The 25,248-nt window shown below is 41.2% G+C and overlaps 3 protein-coding genes and 4 non-coding genes across 7 annotated transcripts; 4 read left to right on the top strand and 3 right to left on the bottom strand.

Moving 5' to 3' along the window:
- Positions 1 to 812: 812 nt before the first annotated feature.
- Positions 813 to 5,257, top strand: LOC117398860 (gastrula zinc finger protein XlCGF57.1-like). The gene is made up of 2 exons (XM_033997952.3): positions 813 to 1,564; positions 3,014 to 5,257. The coding sequence occupies exons 1-2, from the start codon at positions 1,009 to 1,011 to the stop codon at positions 4,174 to 4,176; spliced, it is 1,719 nt and encodes a 572-aa protein (XP_033853843.3). The 5' UTR covers positions 813 to 1,008; the 3' UTR covers positions 4,177 to 5,257.
- Positions 5,258 to 7,138: 1,881 nt separating this feature from the next.
- On the bottom strand, positions 7,139 to 7,210 carry trnad-guc (transfer RNA aspartic acid (anticodon GUC)). Its single transcript has one exon. It is a non-coding gene; the product is annotated as a tRNA-Asp (tRNA).
- Positions 7,211 to 7,860: 650 nt separating this feature from the next.
- Positions 7,861 to 11,426, top strand: LOC117398870 (zinc finger protein 180-like). The gene is made up of 2 exons (XM_033997964.2): positions 7,861 to 8,561; positions 10,005 to 11,426. The coding sequence occupies exons 1-2, from the start codon at positions 8,126 to 8,128 to the stop codon at positions 11,033 to 11,035; spliced, it is 1,467 nt and encodes a 488-aa protein (XP_033853855.1). The 5' UTR covers positions 7,861 to 8,125; the 3' UTR covers positions 11,036 to 11,426.
- Positions 11,427 to 18,200: 6,774 nt separating this feature from the next.
- Positions 18,201 to 22,061, top strand: LOC117398863 (zinc finger protein 383-like). The gene is made up of 2 exons (XM_033997955.3): positions 18,201 to 19,063; positions 20,058 to 22,061. The coding sequence occupies exons 1-2, from the start codon at positions 18,499 to 18,501 to the stop codon at positions 21,095 to 21,097; spliced, it is 1,605 nt and encodes a 534-aa protein (XP_033853846.3). The 5' UTR covers positions 18,201 to 18,498; the 3' UTR covers positions 21,098 to 22,061.
- A 714-nt stretch (positions 22,062 to 22,775) lies between these two features.
- trnay-gua (transfer RNA tyrosine (anticodon GUA)) lies at positions 22,776 to 22,863 on the top strand. Its single transcript is given in 2 exon segments — positions 22,776 to 22,812; positions 22,828 to 22,863. It is a non-coding gene; the product is annotated as a tRNA-Tyr (tRNA).
- A 331-nt stretch (positions 22,864 to 23,194) lies between these two features.
- On the bottom strand, positions 23,195 to 23,266 carry trnad-guc (transfer RNA aspartic acid (anticodon GUC)). The gene has a single exon. It is a non-coding gene; the product is annotated as a tRNA-Asp (tRNA).
- A 1,138-nt stretch (positions 23,267 to 24,404) lies between these two features.
- Positions 24,405 to 24,487, bottom strand: trnal-cag (transfer RNA leucine (anticodon CAG)). Its single transcript has one exon. It is a non-coding gene; the product is annotated as a tRNA-Leu (tRNA).
- Between the last annotated feature and the right edge of the window lie 761 nt (positions 24,488 to 25,248).

Here is a 25,248-nt window from a genome sequence, read left to right as displayed (position 1 = left end):
TATATATATATATATATATATATATATATATATATATATATATATATATATATAATTAGTTCATATTGTCATCAGAATGTTTTACTTGAGAAATCCGTTCAATAGTGTACAGTCCCACAGCAAGCTATAGTATGCGCGCTATGTCGCAGCCCTGCAAAAGTTTTATGAAACCCATTTTAGACATTTATTTATTTCCATATTTATGTATTTCTTTGCATATGTATTTATTTATTTTTAGAGTGACCAATTATTATTTTATTTAATTTTTTCCCCCAATTTGAAACGTCCAGTTATGTCTTTTCTCCTGACCGCATCGAGCATCAGAGAATTGTATAAGAAGGAAAATGATAGAAACAGAAAAATAAGGATGCGGGGAGAGAGAAACGGCAGATGAAAAACAGACGACCTATAAAAGCAAATGAAGATAAACCATTAAAATACACAACTAATTAACAAAATAACACAACACAGACCAGCCCTTTCCCGATGTCCTTACATGATCGTCTCACACGCTATGTTAATAATCGCCCCAGTATTGATTCTGTTTCTAATGGTAACAGTGAGGTAAAAGTTATGTTTATTTATTAATTATTATAGTCATCTCTACTGCCAGACATTGTGGAATACTTAACATTATTTTCTTCATAGAATACGCATTTCTGTACCACTGAAGTAAACTCTCCTACCTACACCCTTTCTATGGCAGCTCTGGGAGGTGATCGGTAGGTGGCGCCACCGCTCTAACACACTGGCTGATACAATGTTACATTCACTACTCTCGATAATCTGGAAATAAATACACGGAAGTACATCGTCCTTGTGGGTGAGAGGAGACACGCTATCGCAGTTTCAGAGCGCAGCTCGTTCACATGCTGTGCTCAGTTTAATCAACAACTATTCGTGTTCAAGACGATCGCTGATAGTTCTGTAAAGATAACAGCAGACTGCGAGGTTTTCAGTATAGACAGTCTTCCCCAGAGCATAAGAAAAGCCGCTGTGTTTGTATTAATGGAAGAGGCGAGAGTGAGACGCGTCTGTGAAATGAAAGAAGAGATGGATATCTGCGCATCCTCCGCGTCTCTCCTTGAGGAAGAACTCGCCTCTGCTATCGAGCCTGCAGTGAAAGCGGCTGTGCTGAGCGTCATGTCTGCGTTAGCAAAGTTCGTGGACAGTAAATGTGCAGTTTTCAATCTCAGACTGGACGAAAGAGACCAAGAATTTGAAAGCGTGAGATTGCGATTGGAAATAGCGGAGAGCGAGTTGAAAGCCGTAAGCGAACGAGAATACACGAACACTGCCGAGAAAAACTTCACCCAATCTCTCACAAACACTGAAACACAATACCACGGGAGCGACAGTATTATTGCTCACGGGCTGCCGGCGCGGGATTTCTCCACTCTTCCAGTTAAGACAGTCAGGGATCCGGTCCACACCGCACTGAAAAGATCCCGGGTTTTAATCCAGGAGGATGGAAGCTATTCCGAGCAGGACCTGCTGATGCGAGGTGATGACTCTGAACAGAGAGACCACACAAGCACAGCGGGGTGGAGAAGAGCACTGAAAGGTAAGGAGATCATATTTCAATGCAGCGGCATTCTGAACTAGCTGCAGTCGGTTTATGGTGCGTGCCGGGAGACCACCATATAGAGTTGCAGTAGTCGAGTTGAGAAGAGACAAATGCATGACAGAGTATCTCCACATCTGGGAGGGAAAGGTAGGGACGGACTTTGGAGATGTTTTGAAGATGGTAGAAGGAAGATTTGACCACGGAGGAGATGTGGGCATCAAAGGAGAGGTTGCTGTCCAGAAGCACACCAAGGCTTCGTACTGCAGGGGGGAAGGCATCAGAAGACAGTTCCCGAGGTTCAGGGCAGCTATAGTGAGATTCTTAATTTGAGTTTTAGATCCTACTAGAAGGAGCTCATATTTGCTAGTCTTCAGCTGAAGAAAATTGGCAGACATCCAGGCCTTAATGTCTTGAATGCTAGCCGAGAGCCGGACCATGGCAGAGGGGCTTCCAGGGTCGAGTTTTAAGTAGAGCTGGGTGTCGAAACATGAGGCTGTGTTGGCGGATAAGGTAACCCAAGGGCAGCATGTAGATATGGAAGAGAAGAGGCCCACGAACAGATTCTTGAGGGACACCACAAGTGACTGGGTTTGCAACACCACTGCGTCCAGCATAGAAAACAGACTGCATGCGTCCGGATAGGTAAGAGGACATCCAGGAGAGACAGGTTCCAGAGATCCCAGCATACTTCTGAAGGCGGTCTAGAAGAATTCCATGATCTGTGGTGTCAAAAGCAGCCATTAGTTCAAGGAGGACAAGCACAGAGGGAGCACCAGCATCAGCATTGAGCAGGAGATCATTCACAATCCGGAGCAGAGCAGTTTCAGTACTGTGATACGGCCAGAAACCAGACTGTTGTAGAACATATTATTATACAAGTACACTGGAGCTTCAAACATGTTATTTTAACTTTGCTGCTTTTATCCAATCATTGTTTTAGTTTCTATTGCACAGCACTGCTTTAAACAGCTGCTCTTTTGAGCAAAATACTTTTATCCCACTCCAGCTCCTGAATTGCTAGTATCTTGGTATCTTTGACTAGCTTATTTTCTCCTCTTTCAATGTATTCAGAGAATGTGGATCAAGCCATCTCCAAGTGCAGTGGTGGCCCACAGTATTTTATTCCCACCACTAAGGCAACTTGCACACCAAATATCTTCAATATATAATTGCCTCCACTTAAAATATATTTCAATTACAATTCCGTCCCACTGGTGCAGTGGTACCCCAAATAGTATCAATTTACTACCGATGAGGAATGACTGTGTGTCACGATTGTTCTTCATTTTACAACCAAAATAGTTTGTGCAAGAGTGGCAGCTCAGCATCTGAGGGGCCAATTCAACACTCCTCACATTATTATGACAGGTTACTGGATGTGCAATCTAGAATGAACACAGTTTATGATGTAGATTTTACAGTGTTTCACTCTTCTCTCTGATACAGGTCCTGCAGAGAGAAATGCTCTCCCTCATGCTGAGGAAGGGTCGAAGGCAGAATCAGTTCCCATTCAAGAGGAGCTCTTTGACCAGGAATGGTGCAGGAGTCCAGAGCAGGCTACAGAGCTGACATCTATTGAAGGGGAGGAGGAGAAACCTGCACTAGATCCTGTCCACATTAATGAAGAGATCCCTGGAATTGAACCGGTCATCATTAAAGAGGAGGTTCTTGAACTTGAATCTGACCCCATTGAAGAGGGGGGTTCTGACCACTTTGAAAGACGACAGCAAATTCACACAGGAGAGAAACTGCATCTCTGTACTGTATGTGGGAAGAGTCTCTGTACATCAACAGAGCTGAAAAGACACCACCGAATTCACACAGGAGAAAGACCGTACTGCTGCACTGAATGTGGAAAGAGTTTCAATACTTCTACAGATCTGAAAAGACACCATCGCATTCACACAGGAGAGAAGCCGTATTCCTGCACTCAGTGTGGGAAGAGTTTCAAACAGTTACACCATCTTAAAACACACCAGCTAATTCACTATCGAAAGAAACTGTTTCACTGTAGTGGGTGTGAGAAGAGTTTCACTCAGTTAGAAACCCTGACATTACATCAGCAAACTCACACAGGAGGGAAACCTTATAGCTGCACTGAGTGTGAGAAGAGTTTCAAACAAGCATCACAGCTTAAAGCCCACCAGCTAATTCACCTGGGACATAAACAGTATCCTTGTTCTGACTGTGGGGAGAGTTTCATTCTGTCTACAGACCTGGAAAGACACCAGCAAACCCACACAGAAGAGAAACCTTATAGCTGCACTGAGTGTGAGAAGAGTTTCAGTCAAGCATCGCAGCTTAAAGCCCACCAGCGAATTCACACGGGCGAGAAACCGTATCATTGTGCTTACTGTGGGAAGAGTTTCTTTCTGTCTGGAGACCTGAAAAGACACCAGCAAACGCACACAGGAGAGAAACCATATAGCTGTGATTTCTGTGGGAAGCGTTTCGCCCGCTCAGGAGGACTGACAGTACATCAGCGAATTCACACAGGAGAGAAGCCGTATAGCTGTGATCACTGTGGGAAGAGATTCAATCGGACCGAAAAACTGGTGTCACATCTTCGGGTTCACACAGGGGAGCAGTCGACTCACTGCGCTCAATAAGAGAGATTTTATTTTCCAGTTGTAAAAGCACACAGTATCCAGACACTTCACTAAGAACAGTAGCACTGTACCTTCATCACAAGATGACTCAGCGGAGAGTATATAAGACCCTGAGATGCAATTGGACTTTTTGATCCCTTTGTCAAACTGATCTTGTCTTCTGATCCCTGATTGTCTGAGTTATTAAAATGTAAATCCTGGGAAGGACTTGTCTGATGTTTTGCATGGATGTATATTATAGTTTCATGAATACAAGCTTCATTTAATTCATACTTAGAGAGCCTGTCTGTCAGATTCCTGTCACGCAACACTGCAGAGATCAATGTGTGTTATATTTAGTTTTCTTACAAAAGAAAGTAGTTTTAATCTTCAATGAAAGTGAATCACAGCTGACAGCTAGAATAATTGATCTATGAACTTGAATAAGGGGTGCTGAATCTTATCTTCCTTAAAGAACCGGTGAATGGGTGTTAAAATGATTTTGTGCCGTGATTCTAATTAAAGGATATATATATTTAACAATTAGAATTCACCGAATTTATATGAATTTATTTACTCACTTATCCTGCTTGCATATTCATATGATTATATTAAGAATATAATTGGCTCTTACAGGACAGAAGTTCACGTATTGTTTTCACCTGTAATTGACATTTACACTGAACTGTTGCCTAACCATTATTGCTTGTGGCATTAATGTGCTGATTTATGATATTTTGGTATTAACCTTCTTTTCTACTTCTGTACCATATTTTATTTGCAAAATTTGATCAAATGTATAAGAGGTATAACAGCATTGCATGTTTTGTTGTACAATTGTTTCCTGGTGATCTTGAGCTCGTTTGGGAGAAATTTAACTGAGTTAAACCGTTACACACATTCATTATTTTAAACACCCATTGTCCACCACAGTCCTATTTCCCTATTTGTTTAGGAATATATAGTGACTTATGGTGAGGCTTCTATGGCCCCTTGCTCACTAAATATCACATTATCCCTGAACAGATCATTACTAGCAATGCAGAATTGTGGTGATGCTGAAAGAAATCGTACAAGCAATAAATAATGTTTTTTAAGCGTCTCTTTTTCTGTGTTTTTTTGTTATCTGTATTGAACAGGGCGAGTTTCAGACTATTTCACTGTGTGTGCACATTCATTTGCTGTATGACATGTACCTGTAACTTTTATAGTTAGCGTCTAACAGTAATTCTAACAGTAAAACAAAACAGGCAATAATAGCATGGACCCTAAAGGGTTAAATATTTTACTGGTGGTATATTTCATAACGAATATATAGTGTATAAATACAACTGTAATACCAGGAAAATAAGTAACCATATGTTGTCATTGTATTACAGATACAGTATTTAAAACAAATGCACCAAATACTGCAAAAATAAAAGGAGTGAAGCGAATCTCCGGTCTGATCTATGAAGAGATTCGCAGGGTGCTGAAGAGAAAGACCGTCAGCGCTATGGCTGTGGTGTACGCTCTATAAAATCTCAATTGTTAACAAATATACATATATACATTTTCGAAGGTGTTTTATTTAAATTTCAAGAAAAAGGTCACTAAAAAAAAAACAACAACATTTGGACACAAGGCAATGCTGCGGCCGAGGGCCCCACACCTGCGTCACAAATTGTATGACATCTTCAGAGTCGAAACAGTCTCGACAGTAGTTTGACGGCCCCTTGCAAGTATGAGTCCGGCCATTGTAAAAGGAAAATAAAAATATATATATTAAGAAATTCAAGTCAAGTGGCAATAAAAAGTATCTAGACACATCGCTAAATAAAGATTTTTTTTTTTTTTTAAATGCAACATCTAAGTGTTAGCTGTCTGATAGGCTAATCAATAGCCTGTCCCTCTACATTCAACCGAAGAAAACCAAGACACGGCGCAGGACAGTGCAGCATCGTCTTTTTAAAGTGTTACTGGAGGCTTTTCTTAAAGTGAGTAGGCTACTATTAATCGAGAATGAAATCTTTTTTTTGGGGTGGGGTCGTCACTGCCTGGGCCCCCGTCTAGGGCCCCACACAGACTAAGGCCGCCCCGTTTGAACTGAAAAACACATTACGCAAACAATTTCAGTGACGTTTAATACTTGTGATTTTAGAATAGATATGATTATTGTTTAACACAATATCACGTATATATGTGTCTTTTACTGAAGATGATTCAGTGAATGAAATAGGATTTCCATTTATCTTTATCGTATGGCTGACATGCACTAGTAAAGGTACCTCATTAACGCAGGGGCTAACAGTCCCGGGCCTCAGTGCTTGAGAGGCCCCCAAAAATATATATAATTTATAACACAATATCTAAAAAAAAAAAATCAAAATGTCAGACGAAGCAGCGCCGTGGAAGTGTGAGATATGAAACAAAACAACAACGATGACACACTATTTTAGTACAATACCAATAACTTGCTATTACGACAGAAGAGTCTGCAGTTTGCATTTCCCATTTTGTATTTGAAACTGCCAGTAACTAACGCTGTGGCCAGTGTTCATTTTCAAAACTGGCGCTAATGCAAACATCGAATCAGGTATAATATGGATCAGCTAAGACTAATTTGACATTAATGTTAATCGAGTGTGGTGATAGTAAAGGTAAGCAGATGGATATGCAAAGAGGGGCCTCCAAAACGATAACAGCCCCGGGCCCCGGTTAAACTTAATCCGGCCTTGCTCCTTTCACACTCAGTCTGCTCCACTGCGGCTCCCGTACCAAAGCTGCCCAGACTTTGGCTGCAATCTACCCGGCGAACAAATGTCGTGAAATGTCGCCCCCCCGTGTTGAGTATTGTCTTCTCTTTACGACAATACTGGAAAGGGTTCGTTCTGTAATGTTTAAATTAAGATATATATTTTAATACGGGTAACATTTTACTATACATTATTGTAAAGTTATCATGTTATAAATATGATTAAAAAATAATAATAAAAAAATGTTTCTCCCCGTCGGGGAATTGAACCCCGGTCTCCCGCGTGACAGGCGGGGATACTGACCACTATACTAACGAGGAGGCGATATCTACATTCACTTTGTCCCAGTACAGATAGGATTCTGTGCGTATGTGTGTGACGATCAACCCCCGAATACAGGTGAGATCGTACGGATCGTACTGTAATGTGTGATTTGAACAGATACATCTCTGCACTGTACGAATCAATATTGAATTAGATATCGATACACGAATTGCAAACTAAACTGGTGGAAAAAAACACACCGCTCGGCCATCCTGACCTGCACGCTTTCTAATTGTGTGTACGTATTGTATCGTTTCGCAGGAGGCAGAAAACAGAGACGCGGGTTCCGTCTTAAATCCTTTCTTTTATTTAAATCGACGCTTAGCACCCAACCAGAGTCCACAGCTCTGTCCAGCAATACAGGTACACTAGAACCATGGCAACCAGAACAACACGAAATTATAACCTTAGCTCCGCACATTACAATAATATGGATTGTATATGTTCTATATTAAGATTAAAATGTACATTACGGAAGAAATACAAACAAACAAATTGTTACGCAATGTACATAAGTTTTGTTTGGATACTAGCCGGTTTAATCTGAGTTTGTTTTAACGGGAATTGATTGTATTTAGCGTGAATTTCATCAATAACATAAGCCTGTAGGTTTATATGGTACCTGTGGGAGGTATTCGGTAGGCGGCGCCAGCGCTGTAACAGACAGGCTGCTACAATGTTACAGCGTCTGTAATAATAACACGGAAGTACGCAGTCCCTGTGTCTGGGTGGAGAAACATGGCTACCGTAGTTTAGAGCTGAACTCGTTCACATGCTGTGCTTAGTGTGATCAACAACTATTCGTGTTCAACACGATCGCTGATAGTTCTGTAAAGATAACAGCAGACTGCGAGGTTTCCAGTATAGACAGTCTTCCCCGGAGCATAAGAAAAGCCGCTGTGTTTGTATTAATGGAAGAGGCGAGAGTGAGACGCGTCTGTGAAATGAAAGAAGAGATGGATATCTGCGCATCCTCCGCGTCTCTCCTTGAGGAAGAACTCGCCTCTGCTATCGAGCCTGCAGTGAAAGCGGCTGTGCTGAGCGTCATGTCTGCGTTAGCAAAGTTCGTGGACAGTAAATGTGCAGTTTTCAATCTCAGACTGGACGAAAGAGATCAAGAATTCGAAAGCGTGAGATTGCGATTGGAAATAGCGGAGAGCGAGTTGAAAGCCGTAAGCGAACGAGAATACACGAACACTGGCGATAAGAACTTCACCCAATCTCTTACGAACACCAATGAGCAATACTGCGGGGTTGACATGGATGTCCTTCACGTCCCCGAGCTGCAGCAGGAAGAGCACAGATTGGTCCACACGAGGACAGCGGAATGGAGACACACAGTGGAAGGTAAGCAGATATTTAATATAGCCGCACTGCTTTCTTCAGGAATGGGATAAACTGCTGGACAGCGTTCTTCAATTTGTTATGTTCTTAAATGTGGTTGTTTCCCTAAAATGTTTAATATGTTCTTATATGTATATACATCTTTTTTGAAGTGTTAATCTACAGTACTAATTCTGGGACACATTTCTTTATTTAAAGACTTGAAAATAACATGAAAACATTTATTTTCCAAATACAATAGCAATGTTATATAAAAACACTAGCATTAAAACTTAATAATTACAAAAAATGTACATCCTCGACAATGCTAAACTAATGCCCAGCTGCCAAGTGTAATGTCGAAGCATGTCAGCTGTCCACTTCAGAGGTATCTGGGGTCTCTGCCATTACATACACTGGTTGCTGCAGCTGCTCAGAGCAGGTGAAGCTTGACCAGTCCTCAAAGTACCTTTCCCCTTCCTGCTCACAAAAGAATATTGCTGCTCTAGAAAGAGTGCAAAGAAGAGCGACCAGAATTATCCCGGGTTTAAAATGCATGTCGTATGCAGACAGGCTAAAAGAATTGAATCTATTCAGTCTTGAACAAAGAAGACTACGTGGTGATCTGATTCAAGCATTCAAAATCCTAAAAGGTATAGACAATGTCGACCCAGGGGACTTTTTCAACCTGAAAAAAGAAACAAGGACCAGGGGTCACAAATGGAGGTTAGATAAAGGGGCATTCAGAACAGAAAATAGGAAGCACTTTTTTACACAGAGAATTGTGAGGGTCTGGAACCAACTCCCCAGTAATGTTGTTGAAGCTGACACCCTCGGATCTTTCTAAAAGCTGGAAACAAGCAACGCTGTCCAGACTGCTGCCTGTATGCTGTTGGCGCTTCTCTCTTGTCAATATAATACTGCTTCACTTGCACTCGGTACTCCAGGTAAAACATGCTAATCAAATGATTGAATGGTATTGCATCTAATTAAGACTCAGTACACACAACTGTAATGCTCTTAGTAATTGCTTAAGTTAGTAATACAATAATGGGATATTGTTTAGAGGCAACACTTACTCACACATTCTTGTGTAAGACAAGGAGATGACACTAGTGGTGTTAACATCGCCTAGGAAGAGCTTTTTAGTAGCAGCAAGTAAAACACGTGAAGCTGTTTCTGATGACAAAGGCATGTTAGTAGATAACAAGGAAAACACATTTCTGAGTGAAATGCTATTGTGCTGAACACCTAGATTTTGTGGCAGGACCTGACATATGATTTTATTTTAGTAACATTTCAGTTCTGTGATATTGTGTTATCAGCAAAATACATCTCAGGATACACCAGAACACACTGAGGGTCGCACTCCTCACATTATTATGACAGGTTACTGGATGTGCAATCTAGAATGAACCCAGTTTATGATGTAGATTTTACAGTGTTTCACTCTTCTCTCTGACACAGGTCCTGCAGAGAGAAATGCTCTCCCTCATGCTGAGGAAGGGTCGAAGGCAGAATCAGTTCCCATTCAAGAGGAGCTCTTTGACCAGGAATGGTGCAGGAGTCCAGAGCAGGCTACAGAGCTGACATCTATTGAAGGGGAGGAGGAGAAACCTGCACTAGATCCTGTCCACATTAATGAAGAGATCCCTGGAATTGAACCGGTCATCATTAAAGAGGAGGTTCTTGAACTTGAATCTGACCCCATTGAAGAGGGGGGTTCTGACCACTTTGAAAGACAGCAGCAAATTCACACAGGAGAGAAACTGCATCTCTGCACTGTGTATGGGAAGAGTCTCTGTACATCAACAGAGCTGAAAAGACACCACCGAATTCACACAGGAGAAAGACCGTACTGCTGCACTGAATGTGGACAGAGTTTCAATACCTCTACAGAACTGAAAAGACACCATCGCTTTCACACAGGAGAGAAGTTACACCATCTTAAAACACACCAGCAAATTCACCATCGAAAGAAGCTGTTTCACTCTAGTGGGTCTGAGAAACGTTTCTCTCAGCTAGGAACCCGGACACTGCATCAGCGAATGCACACAGGAGGGAAGCTGTATCATTGCACTTACTGTGCAAAGGATTTCAATACAGCAGAAGAACTCAAAATACACCAGAGATCTCACACAGGAGAGAAACCGTATCGCTGCACTGAGTGTGAGAAGAGTTTCAAACAAGTATCCCGCCTTAAATCCCACCAGCGAATTCACACGGGAGAGAAACCGTATAGCTGTGATTACTGTGGGAAGAGATTCACTCTGTCTACTGACCTGAAAAGACACCAACGAATTCACACAGGAGAGAAACCTTATAGCTGCACTGATTGTGAGAAGAGTTTCAATCAAATATCCCACCTTAAAGCCCACCAGCGAGTTCACACAGGAGAAAAGCCATATAGCTGTAATCACTGTGGGAAGAGATTCACTCAGGCAGGAAATCTGATGTCACACCTTCGAGTTCACACAGGGGAGCAGTCGACTCAGTGAGCTCAATAAGAGAGATTTTATTTTCCACTCCCAGTTGTAAAAGCACACAGTATCCAGACACTTCACTAGGAACAGTAGCACTGTGCCTCCATCACAAGATGACTCAGTCTAGTGGAAGTGGAGAGTATATAAGACCCTGAGATGCAATTGGTCTTTTTTATACCATTGTCAAAATGAACCTGTTTTTTGACCCTCAATTGTCTAAGTTAGTAAAATGTAAATCCTGGAAATTACTTGTATGATTTTTTGCATGAATGTATATTATATTATAGTTAAGAATACTAACTTCATTTAATTCATACTTACAGAGCCTGTTTGTCAGATTCCTGTCATTCAACACTTCAGAGATAAGAAGGCTCAATCACTCAAATAAAAGCCCCATTAAATACTATTTTAATGTTTTTTTTGTAGTATTCCTGAATTAATAGCTAATCATCTTATTAAAAACTACCAACATGTTTTAATGTTCACGCAGTCTCAGGAGTGCTGTGGTGCCCATTTTGTTTAGGAATATATAATGACTTGTGTTTGGGCTTTTATGACCTAGTTTTTCAGACTCTTTCCCCTTGCTCACTAAATATCTTGGTATCCCTGAATAGATCATTACTAGCAATGCAGAATGACTGTGTGGGACAATTGTTCTTCATTTTAAAACACAAGAACAGAAGAAAATTTGCAAACAAGAGGAGGCCATTTGGCCCATCTTGCTCGTTTAGTTGTTAGTAGCTTATTGATCTCAGAATCTCATCAAGCAGCTTGAAGGATCCCAGGGTGTCAGCTTCAACAACATTACTGGGGAGTTGGTTTCAGACCCTCACAATTCTCTCTGTAAAAAAGTGCCTCCTATTTTCTGTTCTGAATGCCCCTTTATCTAATCTCCATTTGTGACCCCTGGTATTTGTTTCTTTTTTCAGGTTGATAAAGTCCCCTGGGCTGACATTGTCAATGCCTTTTAGGAATTTTGAATGTTTGAATCATGTTTTAGATTTAGATTTGTCTACTTTTGGGATGTAATTGTTTTGCGCCTCTAGTACTACATTTAAAAAAAACAGCCATCCTTTTTTGTGGATGTTTTCTCTATTTTACTCCAATCTGCTTCTGTTAGTCTCTGTTTCATACCTTCGTAGTTTGCTTTTCTAAAATTGTAAACCTTAGCTTTAGTCATTATTTTGGGGGTTTTAAAAATCACTTCAAATGAAGACCATGTTGTGGTCTTAGTTTGCCAAGGCTCTCTGACCTCTGTTTTAGTTATTCTGTCTTCGTTATTTGAAAAGACTAAATCAAGGCATGCCTCCCCTCTAGTCGGTGCCTTGACAAATTGTCATTTGTCATTTCCACCATTTCAATTTCATCCATCGTGCTCCCCACCGGGTTTTCCTATTTTCTATGGGGGAAGTTGAAATCCCCCATTAGTATGGCTTCTCCTTTTCTACACACATTTCTAATGTCATTGTATAACAGATTATTTTGCTCAGTGTCTGAATTTGGCTGTCTATAGCATGTTCCTATTATAATGCCCTTTGAATTTTTGTCCATTATTCTGACCCATATTGATTCGGCGTTGTTTTGTTCAGATTTAACACCTGGGCTTCAAGACTATTTCTTATGCATAGCGCTACCCCTCTGCCTCTTCTGTCCTGCCTGTCTTTCCTATACAGTGTGTACCCACGAAGATTATATTCGTCTCCATCACTCTCAGACCACCAAGTTTCTGTAACACCTATCACATCGTAGTTATTTGTTTGAGCAGTAGCTTCAAGTTCTAACATTTTGTTTCTGAGACTTATAGCTTTTAGATAAATACATTTAATGGCTGTCTTACCTGAGTTGTTGCCCTTGTTTTGATGTGGTCTCCTGTTTTTTTTGTTTTCTCCCCCCTTCCTTTCTAGTTTAAATGCTTCTGGACCTCCTCAAGGATCCTTTCTCTGGGTAGATTGGTTCCCTTTCTGTTTAAGTGCAGTCCGTCCCACCTGTATAGATAGTCCTTGTTGTAGAATGTGCTCCAATGTTCAAGAAAGATGAAGCCTTCCTGTGTGCACCATGATTTCAGCCATGCATTTTGATTATGTATTTCCAGCTGTCCATATGGTCCTTTGCAAGGTGCCGGCAGTATCCCAGAAAATACCACAGTTTTGGTCTTGTCTTTTAATTTCCTTCCTAGCTCTGAATTTGTTTTGCAGGGATCTTGGCCTGTCTCTTCCAATGTTGTTTGTACCGATGTGGATGACTACTACCGGGTCGTCTCCTGTTCGTTCTAGGAGCCTGTCCACGTTCTCAGTGATGTGTGTGACAGAGGCTCCTGGAAGGCAGCACACTGTTGTAGTAAGGGGGTCCAAACTGCAAACTGAACTTGCTGTGTTTCTCAATATGGAGTCCCCAACAATCATGACCTCCCTTCTTTTTGCTGCCTGGCCAGCACTGTTTATAAGGTCCTGGGTGTTGTTCATTTCGTTCTTTTGATGTGGCTCAAATTTGTTGGATGTTTTGATTTCTAGTGGTTGTGTTTGACTAAGTTTCTTTTTTTCCCTGCTTCTGCCTATCTGAACCCAGCTGTTTCGACTCTCTTCCATCTCCCTGGTGGCTTTCAGTCTGCTAGGGGTGCAGACTTCCATGAATTGTGGGTGTGTCAGCTCCTCAAGCTCCTGTTGCTGTCTCATTTCCTGCAGCTCCATTTCTAGCATACTTACTAGTTTAAGCAAGTCCTGGATCGTGCAGCACTTTACACACACTTGGTTGAGCTCTGCTGGGTTTCCCACATCATGCAGGTGTTGCAGACTACTGGCTTGAAGACCATGTTATTTTTTTTTTTTTTGAAGTTTAGTTTAGCTTCTGCAGCTGTCAACCTGCTTTCAAACTGCTTCTAACTGCTCTGTACTTTTCCACGACTGTACTTCTGCCACGCTGTCGCTTCCACACACTGTCGCTGGGAAGACTGCCTGGCTTTTGTTTGTATCTGTTGTGCTACTATTATTATTATTATTATTATTATTAATATTATTATAATTATAAAATAAATCCACAAAACCCACCCTTACTTCATAAGGTTATCCTTCAAAATGTGGGTAAATTCCCTCAGCAAATTATTCCTTTCATTTAATATACCCAATTGATTATTACCTATTTCTACTGATTTAATATGAATTTCTTAAACCATGATGGTGGGCTACTCTGTGATGATCTCCTAACATAGCCTCACTGTAGGCTGTTATAGTATAAATTAATATGCTACATTTTAAATCATCCAAAACTCCATACACTATATAAAGAGATAAATAAAAAAGTATATTGCTGTGTGAAGTTACTGTGCCCTGATCCCGGTACCTCACTGAGCTCGGATCGATCTGAAAATTAATAATATTAATACTACTACAAATAATTCATTAATAACTATAAAATAGTGCTAAATTTAGAAAAATGAAATAATTAAATGATAAAAATTCGAAGACAGTAATTTTTACCATGTTATGTATTAATATATACCTCACTTAACGCACCCACTGTCTTTGGTGGGTTAGTTCTTTTTATCGTGCATGTTCGTTTTCTATTATGAGGTCATCACCAGCATAGTACTTCAATCACCAACATCCTGTATAGTACATCACATCCTCCCTGTCTTCAATAACCAACATCCTGTATAATACATCACATCCTCCCTGTCTTCAATAACCACGCCCTGTATAGTACATCACATCCTCCCTGTCTTCAATAACCACGCCCTGTATAGTACATCACATCCTCCCTGTCTTCAATAACCACGCCCTGTGTAGTACATCACATCCTCCCTGTCTTCAATAACCACGCCCTGTGTAGTACATCACATCCTCCCTGTCTTCAATAACCACGCCCTGTATAGTACTTCACATCCTCCCTGTCTTCAATAATCCTGTATAGTACATCACATCCTCCCTGTCTTCAATAACCACGCCCTGTGTAGTACATCACATCCTCCCTGTCTTCAATAATCCTGTATAGTACATCACATCCTCCCTGTCTTCAATAACCACACCCTGTGTAGTACATCACATCCTCCCTGTCTTCAATAATCCTGTATAGTACATCACATCCTCCCTGTCTTCAATAACCACGCCCTGTGTAGTACATCACATCCTCCCTGTCTTCAATAATCCTGTATAGTACATCACATCCTCCCTGTCTTCAATAACCACGCCCTGTGTAGTACATCACATCCTCCCTGTCTTCAATAATCCTGTATAGTACATCACATCCTCCCCGTCTTCAATAACCACGCCCTGTGTAGTACATCACATCCTCCCTGTCTTCAATAATCCTGTATAGTACATCACATCCTCCCTGTCTTCAATAACCACGCCCTGTGTAGTACATCACATCCTCCCTGTCTTCAATAATCCTGTATAGTACATCACATCCTCCCTGTCTTCAATAACCACGCCCTGTGTAGTACATCACATCCTCCCTGTCTTCAATAACCACGCCCTGTATAGTACATCACATCCTCCCTGTCTTCAATAATCCTGTATAGTACATCACATCCTCCCTGTCTTCAATAACCACGCCCTGTGTAGTACATCACATCCTCCCCGTCTTCAATAACCACGCCCTGTGTAGTACATCACATCCTCCCTGTCTTCAATAACCACGCCCTGTGTAGTACATCACATCCTCCCTGTCTTCAATAACCACGCCCTGTGTAGTACATCACATCCTCCCTGTCTTCAATAATCCTGTATAGTACATCACATCCTCCCTGTCTTCAATAACCACGCCCTGTGTAGTACATCACATCCTCCCTGTCTTCAATAATCCTGTATAGTACATCACATCCTCCCTGTCTTCAATAACCACGCCCTGTGTAGTACATCACATCCTCCCTGTCTTCAATAATCCTGTATAGTACATCACATCCTCCCTGTCTTCAATAACCACGCCCTGTGTAGTACATCACATCCTCCCTGTCTTCAATAATCCTGTATAGTACATCACATCCTCCCTGTCTTCAATAACCACGCCCTGTGTAGTACATCACATCCTCCCTGTCTTCAATAACCACGCCCTGTGTAGTACATCACATCCTCCCTGTCTTCAATAATCCTGTATAGTACATCACATCCTCCCTGTCTTCAATAACCACGCCCTGTGTAGTACATCACATCCTCCCTGTCTTCAATAATCCTGTATAGTACATCACATCCTCCCTGTCTTCAATAACCACGCCCTGTGTAGTACATCACATCCTCCCTGTCTTCAATAATCCTGTATAGTACATCACATCCTCCCTGTCTTCAATAACCACGCCCTGTGTAGTACATCACATCCTCCCTGTCTTCAATAATCCTGTATAGTACATCACATCCTCCCTGTCTTCAATAACCACGCCCTGTGTAGTACATCACATCCTCCCTGTCTTCAATAACCACGCCCTGTGTAGTACATCACATCCTCCCTGTCTTCAATAACCACGCCCTGTGTAGTACATCACATCCTCCCCGTCTTCAATAACCACGCCCTGTGTAGTACATCACATCCTCCCTGTCTTCAATAACCACGCCCTGTGTAGTACATCACATCCTCCCCGTCTTCAATAACCACGCCCTGTGTAGTACATCACATCCTCCCCGTCTTCAATAACCACACCCTGTGTAGTACATCACATCCTCCCTGTCTTCAATAACCACGCCCTGTGTAGTACATCACATCCTCCCTGTCTTCAATAACCACGCCCTGTATAGTACATCACATCCTCCCTGTCTTCAATAACCACGCCCTGTGTAGTACATCACATCCTCCCTGTCTTCAATAACCACGCCCTGTGTAGTACATCACATCCTCCCTGTCTTCAATAACCACGCCCTGTGTAGTACATCACATCCTCCCTGTCTTCAATAACCACACCCTGTGTAGTACATCACATCCTCCCTGTCTTCAATAACCACGCCCTGTGTAGTACATCACATCCTCCCTGTCTTCAATAACCACGCCCTGTGTAGTACATCACATCCTCCCTGTCTTCAATAACCACGCCCTGTATAGTACATCACATCCTCCCTGTCTTCAATAATCCTGTATAGTACATCACATCCTCCCTGTCTTCAATAACCACGCCCTGTGTAGTACATCACATCCTCCCCGTCTTCAATAACCACGCCCTGTGTAGTACATCACATCCTCCCTGTCTTCAATAACCACGCCCTGTGTAGTACATCACATCCTCCCTGTCTTCAATAACCACGCCCTGTATAGTACATCACATCCTCCCTGTCTTCAATAATCCTGTATAGTACATCACATCCTCCCTGTCTTCAATAACCACGCCCTGTATAGTACATCACATCCTCCCTGTCTTTTTTCCTGGAGCTCTGCATCCAATAAAATTACGAATCACGCAAACGCTCAGTTATTATTTTTTTTATTCGTCACCAATTTCAGAACTGTACAATTACAATTGTTGTTCATTTTATTTTTAAAGAATGTATCCGCTGACAGTTCTGGACAATTTAATTTATTTATTTATTTTTTTCCCTGGACCTACCACATTTGGTCTCATCAAATAAAAAATAAAATAAAAATAACATTTTGTTTCATTCAGTGCAAGATGTATGTGCCCAAATATAGTTCAGCTATTGGTGTATGGAGTCAACTGTAACACGTGTTACAACTGGCCCCAACCCAGGGAGTCATTACTAAACCCCAGATTCCAGCAAGATACAACAAAACTAAGAGCAATCAATCGTGTCAATAATAAATACAGAGATCAGGGATGAGAATGCTAAACACCTAGATCCATAAACTGGATATACTGCAAAAAATAATGTAATAATGTGATATATTGTAACAATTGTAAGTCTGCTAAGAAATCAATAATAATAATAATAATAATAATAATAATAATAATAATAATAATAATAATACAGGTATATACTGTATCACAAAAAGAACATTGGGGGGAAAATGTACGCTACTAGGTCAAATCGATTTTTGTAGATCTCAGGGTGATGGTACTCTAGCTTGCTTCTGACTGGAGAAATTCAAGGTGTTACAACCGTCCCGTGTTACAACTGTCTCCAGTCTCCCCTACCCAAGGTAACTACGCTTTGTCTCGAAACTGTCCCGTTTAATCCGAGTTCGTTTTAATGTGAATTGATTGTATTTAGTGTGAATTTCATTAATAACACAAGCCTGTAGGTTTATATGGTACCTGTGGGAGGTATTCGGTAGGCGGCGCCAGCGCTGTAACAGACAGGCTGCTACAATGTTACAGCGTCTGTAATAATAACACGGAAGTACACAGTCCCTGTGTCTGGGAGGAGAAACATGGCTACCGCAGTTTAGAGCTGAACTCGTTCACATGCTGTGCTTAGTGTGATCAACAACAGCGAGTGTTCAAGACGATCGCTGATAGTTCTGTAAAGATAACAGCAGACTGCGAGGTTTCCAGTATAGACAGTCTTCCCCAGAGCATAAGAAAAGCCGCTGTGTTTGTATTAATGGAAGAGGCGAGAGTGAGACGCGTCTGTGAAATGAAAGAAGAGATGGATATCTGCGCATCCTCCGCGTCTCTCCTTGAGGAAGAACTCGCCTCTGCTATCGAGCCTGCAGTGAAAGCGGCTGTGCTGAGCGTCATGTCTGCGTTAGCAAAGTTCGTGGACAGTAAATGTGCAGTTTTCAATCTCAGACTGGACGAAAGAGACCAAGAATTTGAAAGCGTGAGATTGCGATTGGAAATAGCGGAGAACGGGTTGAAAGCCGTAAGCGAACGAGAATACACGAACACTGCCGAGAAAAACTTCACCCAATCTCTCACAAACACTGAAACACAATACCACGGGAGCGACAGTATTATTGCTCAGGGGCTGCCGGCGCGGGATTTCTCCACTCTTCCAGTTCAGCCAGTCAGGGATCCGGTGCCTGCAGTCCACACCGCACTGAAAAACTCCCGGGTTTTAATCCAGGAGGATGGAAGCTATTCCGAGCAGGACCTGCTGATGCGAGGTGATGACTCTGAACAGAGAGACCACACAAGCACAGCGGGGTGGAGAAGAGCACTGAAAGGTAAGAAGATCATATTTCAATCGATCAACTGTTCTGTTAACACAACGTTAACAAGGAGGGAGGAAAGTTGAGAAAAAAACAAAAACAGACTATTGCCCCTTAATTGCTAATTGAAGAATGTAACGGTCAAGCCATCTCACAATTGCAGTGGTGGCACACAATGTTTTATTGTCTAGTTCCCGTCACTCAGGCAACTTGCTCACTAAATATCTTCAGTAGTTAATTGCCTCCACTTCAAATACGCATGCCTCTGTCGTGAATGTAGGTTGTCAAGCACTTTTTTGACTTAAGCAAGGATGCGGCAAAGCAAACTTCATTAAAGAAAAAAACTAAACTTGAGGATCTGATGAACTTTTCATGTCAAACTTTTCATGTTGGAATTATTTGGAATAAAAGATAAGTTTGGAATTCTTGCGTGTTGGATTAAGATTTGGTTCCCTTTCGTGTCAGATTGATTTTGAATAAATGTTCAGCTTCAATTTGAAATGTGTGCTTTCTGTACTGCGTTTTAATTCTTTAATGAACAGGATAAAGCAAAGCCAGAATACTGCATGCATGAAACGAACAGGTACATGTAATTCTACTTGTATTCACAATATCATCTCCTTCACTTACTCCAACAGTTTGTCGTTCATTCAGATTGTCCTTTCGCTATAACAAACCCTTCGATATAACGAAAAAAAGGCTTGGACCCCAACAGGTTCATTATAGCGAGAGTGTACTATATATACAAAAAAAAATCAATTACAAATCCGTCCCACTGGTGCAGTGTTACCCCAAATATTATCAATTTACTACCAATGAGGAATGACTGTGTGTCACGATTGTTCTTCATTTTCAACCAAAATAGTTTGTGCAAGAGTGACAGCTCAGCATCTGAGGGGCCAATTCAACACTCCTCACATTATAATGACAGGTTACTGGATGTGCAATCTAGAATGAACCCAGTTTATGATGTAGATTTTACAGTGTTTCACTCTTCTCTCTGACACAGGTCCTGCAGAGAGAAATGCTCTCCCTCATGCTGAGGAAGGGTTGAAGGCAGAATCAGTTCCCATTCAAGAGGAGCTCTTTGACCAGGAATGGTGCAGGAGTCCAGAGCAGGATACAGAGCTGACATCTATTGAAGGGGAGGAGCAGAAACCTGCACTAGATCCTGTCCACATTAATGAAGAGATCCCTGGAATTGAACCGGTCATCATTAAAGAGGAGGTTCTTGAACTTGAATCTGACCCCATTGAAGAGGGGGGTTCTGACCACTTTGAAAGACGACAGCAAATTCATACAGGAGAGAAACTGCATGTCTGCACTGTATATGGGAAGAGTCTCAGTACATCTACAGAGCTGAAAAGACACCATCGAATTCACACAGGAGAAAGACCGTACTGCTGCACTGAATGTGGAAAGAGTTTCAATACCTCTACAGATCTGAAAAGACACCGTCGCTTTCACACAGGAGAGAAGTTACACCATCTTAAAACACACCAGCAAATTCACTATGGAAAGAAGCTGTATCACTATAATGGAGGTGAGAAGAGTTTCTCTCAGTTAGGAACCCTTACATTGCATCAGCGAATGCACACAGGAGGGAAGCTGTATCGCTGCACTGACTGCGCAAAGGATTTCAATACAGCAGAAGAACTCAAGATACACCAGAGATCTCACACAGGAGAGAAACCGTATCGCTGCACCGAGTGTGAGAAGCGTTTCAAACAACTATCCCACCTTAAAGCCCACCAGCGAATTCACACAGGAGAGAAACAGTATCATTGTGATGACTGTGGGAAGAGTTTCATTGTGTCTGCAGACCTGAAAAGACACCAGCGAATTCACACAGGAGAGAAGCCGTATAGCTGCACAGAGTGTGAGAAGAGTTTCAAACAAATATCCCACCTTAAATCCCACCAGCGAATTCACACAGGAGAAAAGCCATATAGCTGTGATTACTGTGGGAAGAGATTCACTCGGGCAGGAAATCTGATGTTACACCTTCGGGTTCACACAGGGGAGCAGTCGACTCACTGCGCTCAATAAGAGAGATGTTATTTTTCACTCCCAGTTGTAAAAGCTCACAGTATCCAGACACTTCACTAGGAACAGTAGCACTGTGCCTCCATCACAAGATGACTCAGTCTAGTGGAAGCGGAGAGTATGTAAGACCCTGAGATGCAACTGGACTTTTAGATCCCTTTGTCAAAATGATCTTGTCTTCTGATCCCTGATTGTCTGATATATATATATAATTATTGGTATTCCTAAATAAATAGCTTATCATCTCCTTGTGTTAAATTGGCAAAGGTTTTAATGTTCAAGCAATCTCACAAGTGCTGTGGTGCCCCATTTTGTTTTGGAATGTATAATGACTTGCGGTAGTGTATTTATGACCTAGTTTCTCACACTCTTGCCCCTTGCTCACTAAATATCTTGGTATCCCTGAATAGATCATTACTAGCAATGCAGAATGACTGTGTGGGACAATTGTTTTCCATTTTACCCCAAAACATGTTTCTGTAATGATGACAGCCAAGAATACCATCTTGCAGAACTCCTTACAATGAAGAAATTGTTATTTGCCATCACTGTATAATGTATTTAAATACAGATATTGCAACCCCCTGGATTATGTTGTTGTCGATTCACTGATATGTACCACATATACCTCTGCATGGCATGCTGGTGACTCTTCATATAACAGGGATTGAACTTTTTATATTCCCAATCTCTACCTCCCTTTAAATGTTAATTAGTATTTAAGCTGCCTCTGCATCCTAATAAATACATTTTAAAAAATACTAGAGACTGGGTATAACTTTTTTTCTGCAAACCAAAGGGGATTTTAAGTATGGACTTGCTATCAGTGTGCGCTCTGTACTGCGTGTTGCATGCTGAAAAGAAAATCTGTCGAGAGCTGTGAGACGAGTGAAAATAACAACAGCACAATGAGAAACTAGGCGACTGTGAGAATGAAAAGCAATTGGGATCAGAGATAAGAAATTAACGTAATTGGTTACGTCTGTTTAAAATAAAAATTAAGTGAAACAGAATCATACTTGGTCAAGATATGACGGTAGAAACAAGTGACGTTGTTGTGTAATCAGCAGCCTTTTCTGAGTTTAGTTAGGAAACAGAATCGGCTCAAAATAAAAATAAAACCCGAAAACGTCAAACTGAATCCTGCCGATAACGTATTATTCCGTGCCAGTGTATAATCTCACTCAAACCATAGATCGGTATGTGTAGGAATGTTTTTCATGTGGGCACAAGTCTGAGCCTGTGTTACTGAACCTCATCCAGAGGATACTCGAGTTAAAACAGACACGGTGGTCTAAAAATCTACTGCGATATTTTGGTTATTTGTTTGTCTGTCTAAGTTTTAATGAATGAAAACTGGTTTACAATGTAAAGGACAAATACTTTATATATATATATATATATATATATATATATATATATATATATATATATATATATATATATATATATAGTTTTTAGGGTGTAAAACTGTGAGAAACATTCATATGTATTAATTTATTGTGATCTTTGTGGTACAAATTATCCTCCGTAGTTTGTTACAGCAAAGCACATTTTCTTCATTTAAAATATCTCTGCATTGAAACAGTCAAGTGCGCCCCCATGCGTCTGTAATAAGCAACACGCTGTCCTGAGTGCGCTACTGATACATACAGTTTGGCCACAAACTGTTACAGACCTGCCTTCGATAGCTCAGTTGGTAGAGCGGAGGACTGTAGTGGAAAAGCACGGGTATCCTTAGGTCGCTGGTTCAAATCCGGCTCGAAGGACATTTTTTTTTTTACTTTATATCAGATCACAGTTTTAACACAGTATCTTCACTGGAGAGTCAAATTGCACTAAATTATACAGCAATTTGAGCCACGATGGCCGACACAGGGAAACAGTTTCTTAGCTTCCTCGATGTTCGTTTGGCTGTCAAGGTAACAGCGCCCCCAGTGTTGAGTATTGTCTTCTCTTTACAACAATACTGAAAAGGGCTCGTTCTGTAATGTTTAGTTTTAGGTATATTTTTGAATACTGGTAATTTTTTATTAGACATTCTTGTAAAGTTCTTATGTTATAAATATAGATTAGAAAAATAATAAAACAAAAACGTTTCTCCCCGTCGGGGAATTGAACCCCGGTCTCCCGCGTGACAGGCGGGGATACTGACCACTATACTAACGAGGAGGAGATGTCTAAGCTCAGTATCGATAGGATTCTGAAGACGTGTAATTCACTGAATGAATTACACGGGCGTATGTAGAATCTAAACATGCACAGCACCACTGGAGGCGCTAGGCATAAGCAAGCAGAGGAAGCAAAATCCTCGGGCCCCGATTCAGTGACATTTTACAGTAAATAAAAAACAAAACAAACAAAAAAAAAACAGAATTTAGAATTGTGTTGTATTGTACGAATTTAAAAATAGGATAGGTACATTTTTCGATGAAAGCGATCCTGAAACACAAATTTTGTAACAAAATGAGATGAGTGTCTAAGCTGGCAGGGTGCAGAAACCTAAGTCCTAAGTTTATTTATGACAAATTGGGTGTTTATGAGTTCATACGAAAAGGTTTACTAGTATAAACTGCTTTTTAAAAAAGTATTTATCATTAAATATAATGTCTTCTCATAATATTATGAGTGATTACATTTTTAAACAGCCCTGTTTGCTGTGACAGACGGGTCTTCACAGGGCAGTGCTGTATATGCAGTGTGCAGGATTTGTACAGAGGAGCTGTGAAGCCAAGGCAATGGAGTCGAAAAGACCTTACCCCTCAGCAGAAAAACAATTAAAAGAAAAACGTATCTCCCTGAATCTCAAAACTGTAGGCTTTACAATAAGCAATACTCTGCCACTCATAGCATTATTACCGCTAATGGTAATGGTAATATAATGATTTCCATTACACGAGAGTAGATGTTAAAACTTCATGCTGATTTGAACTCGGCTCTCGCCAAGATAAGCACCAACTATGACGTAGCTTTACAGTAAACTAATGTGATCCATATGTGTCTCCATCCATTTACGTTTCCTTCCATATGATGATGTAGATATCCTTCTGTCTGGTGTTAATGGCTGAAGTGTAATGCTGGCTCCAGGGATCAGCTTATTTTGCCTCCCTGGCGCATCAGCTCAATCAGATCAATTGCATGCTGTCCAGGCATGTTCTCCTCACCAAGACTACAGTCCGCATTCATCCTACTGTAAGGTGTGCTTTAAATAGAGAAAAGAAAAGCCACTAATTAGTATACAACTAGATAACGATACATGCATTGGAAATTAAAAGAATCGTGATATCAGAAGAAAAAAAAAAACGCAACTTGTCAGAAGTGGGATTCGAACCCACGCCTCCAGAGGAGACTGCGACCTGAACGCAGCGCCTTAGACCGCTCGGCCATCCTGACTTCCGACGTGTTTATTTATGTAAACACTGGCAGCGCTACTAATGTAATCCTGCACATTACACACACACACACTAATATGTTTCTGACATTTTTCTGACGAAAATAAGTGTTTAAATGTATGTATAATTGTTTATGGAATTAAATTTTCTATGTAATGATTTCCAGTACACGAGATTCATGCTGATTTGAACTCGGCTCTCGCCAAGATAAGCATCAACTAAGGCGTAGCTTTACAATAAACTAATGTGATCCATCTGTGTCTCCATCCATTTGCGCTTCCTTCCATATGATGATGTAGATATCCTTCTGTCAGGTGGTGATGGCTGAAGTGTAATGCTGGCTCCAGGGATCATCTTATTTTGCCTCCCTGGCGCATCAGCACACACAACGGCTGCGATGCTGGCTCCGGGGATCAACCACAGTGCGGCCTCCCCAGCGCATCAGCATGACAACCGCCTGGATTGAGCTAAGTAGGGTACATCTCTGGGGAGATTGAATTGTACATTTAAAGGGGGTAATATATAAGGTGTAAATATGCCACGGTCTGGAAGCTAGCCAGTTAAATCCGGGTTCGTTTCAATGAGTATTGACTGTACCCATGTATTGCTGATTTCATGACAAACAACCCAAACGGTTTCCATGTACCTCTGGGAGGTGTTCGGTAGGTGGCGCCAGCGCTGTAACAGACTGGCTGCTAGATTGATACATCCTGAGCTCTCGAGAATCTGTAAATAATAACACGGAAGTACATCGTCCTTTTG

This window comes from Acipenser ruthenus, chromosome 44, assembly GCF_902713425.1.
Source record: "Acipenser ruthenus chromosome 44, fAciRut3.2 maternal haplotype, whole genome shotgun sequence".
Lineage (NCBI taxonomy): Eukaryota > Metazoa > Chordata > Actinopteri > Acipenseriformes > Acipenseridae > Acipenser > Acipenser ruthenus.
This window is presented reverse-complemented; position numbering and strand designations above follow the sequence as displayed.

What these genes read in the sequence shown, in the direction of transcription:
- LOC117398860 (XM_033997952.3), top strand. Translation starts at nt 1,009, where the DNA reads ATGGAAGAGGCGAGAGTGAGACGCGTCTGTGAAATGAAAGAAGAGATG. An exon ending in GTGGAGAAGAGCACTGAAAG is followed by an intron (nt 1,565 to 3,013) that starts GTAAGGAGATCA and finishes TCTCTGATACAG; the next exon opens with GTCCTGCAGAGAGAAATGCT.
- LOC117398870 (XM_033997964.2), top strand. Translation starts at nt 8,126, where the DNA reads ATGGAAGAGGCGAGAGTGAGACGCGTCTGTGAAATGAAAGAAGAGATG. An exon ending in ATGGAGACACACAGTGGAAG is followed by an intron (nt 8,562 to 10,004) that starts GTAAGCAGATAT and finishes TCTCTGACACAG; the next exon opens with GTCCTGCAGAGAGAAATGCT.
- LOC117398863 (XM_033997955.3), top strand. Translation starts at nt 18,499, where the DNA reads ATGGAAGAGGCGAGAGTGAGACGCGTCTGTGAAATGAAAGAAGAGATG. An exon ending in GTGGAGAAGAGCACTGAAAG is followed by an intron (nt 19,064 to 20,057) that starts GTAAGAAGATCA and finishes TCTCTGACACAG; the next exon opens with GTCCTGCAGAGAGAAATGCT.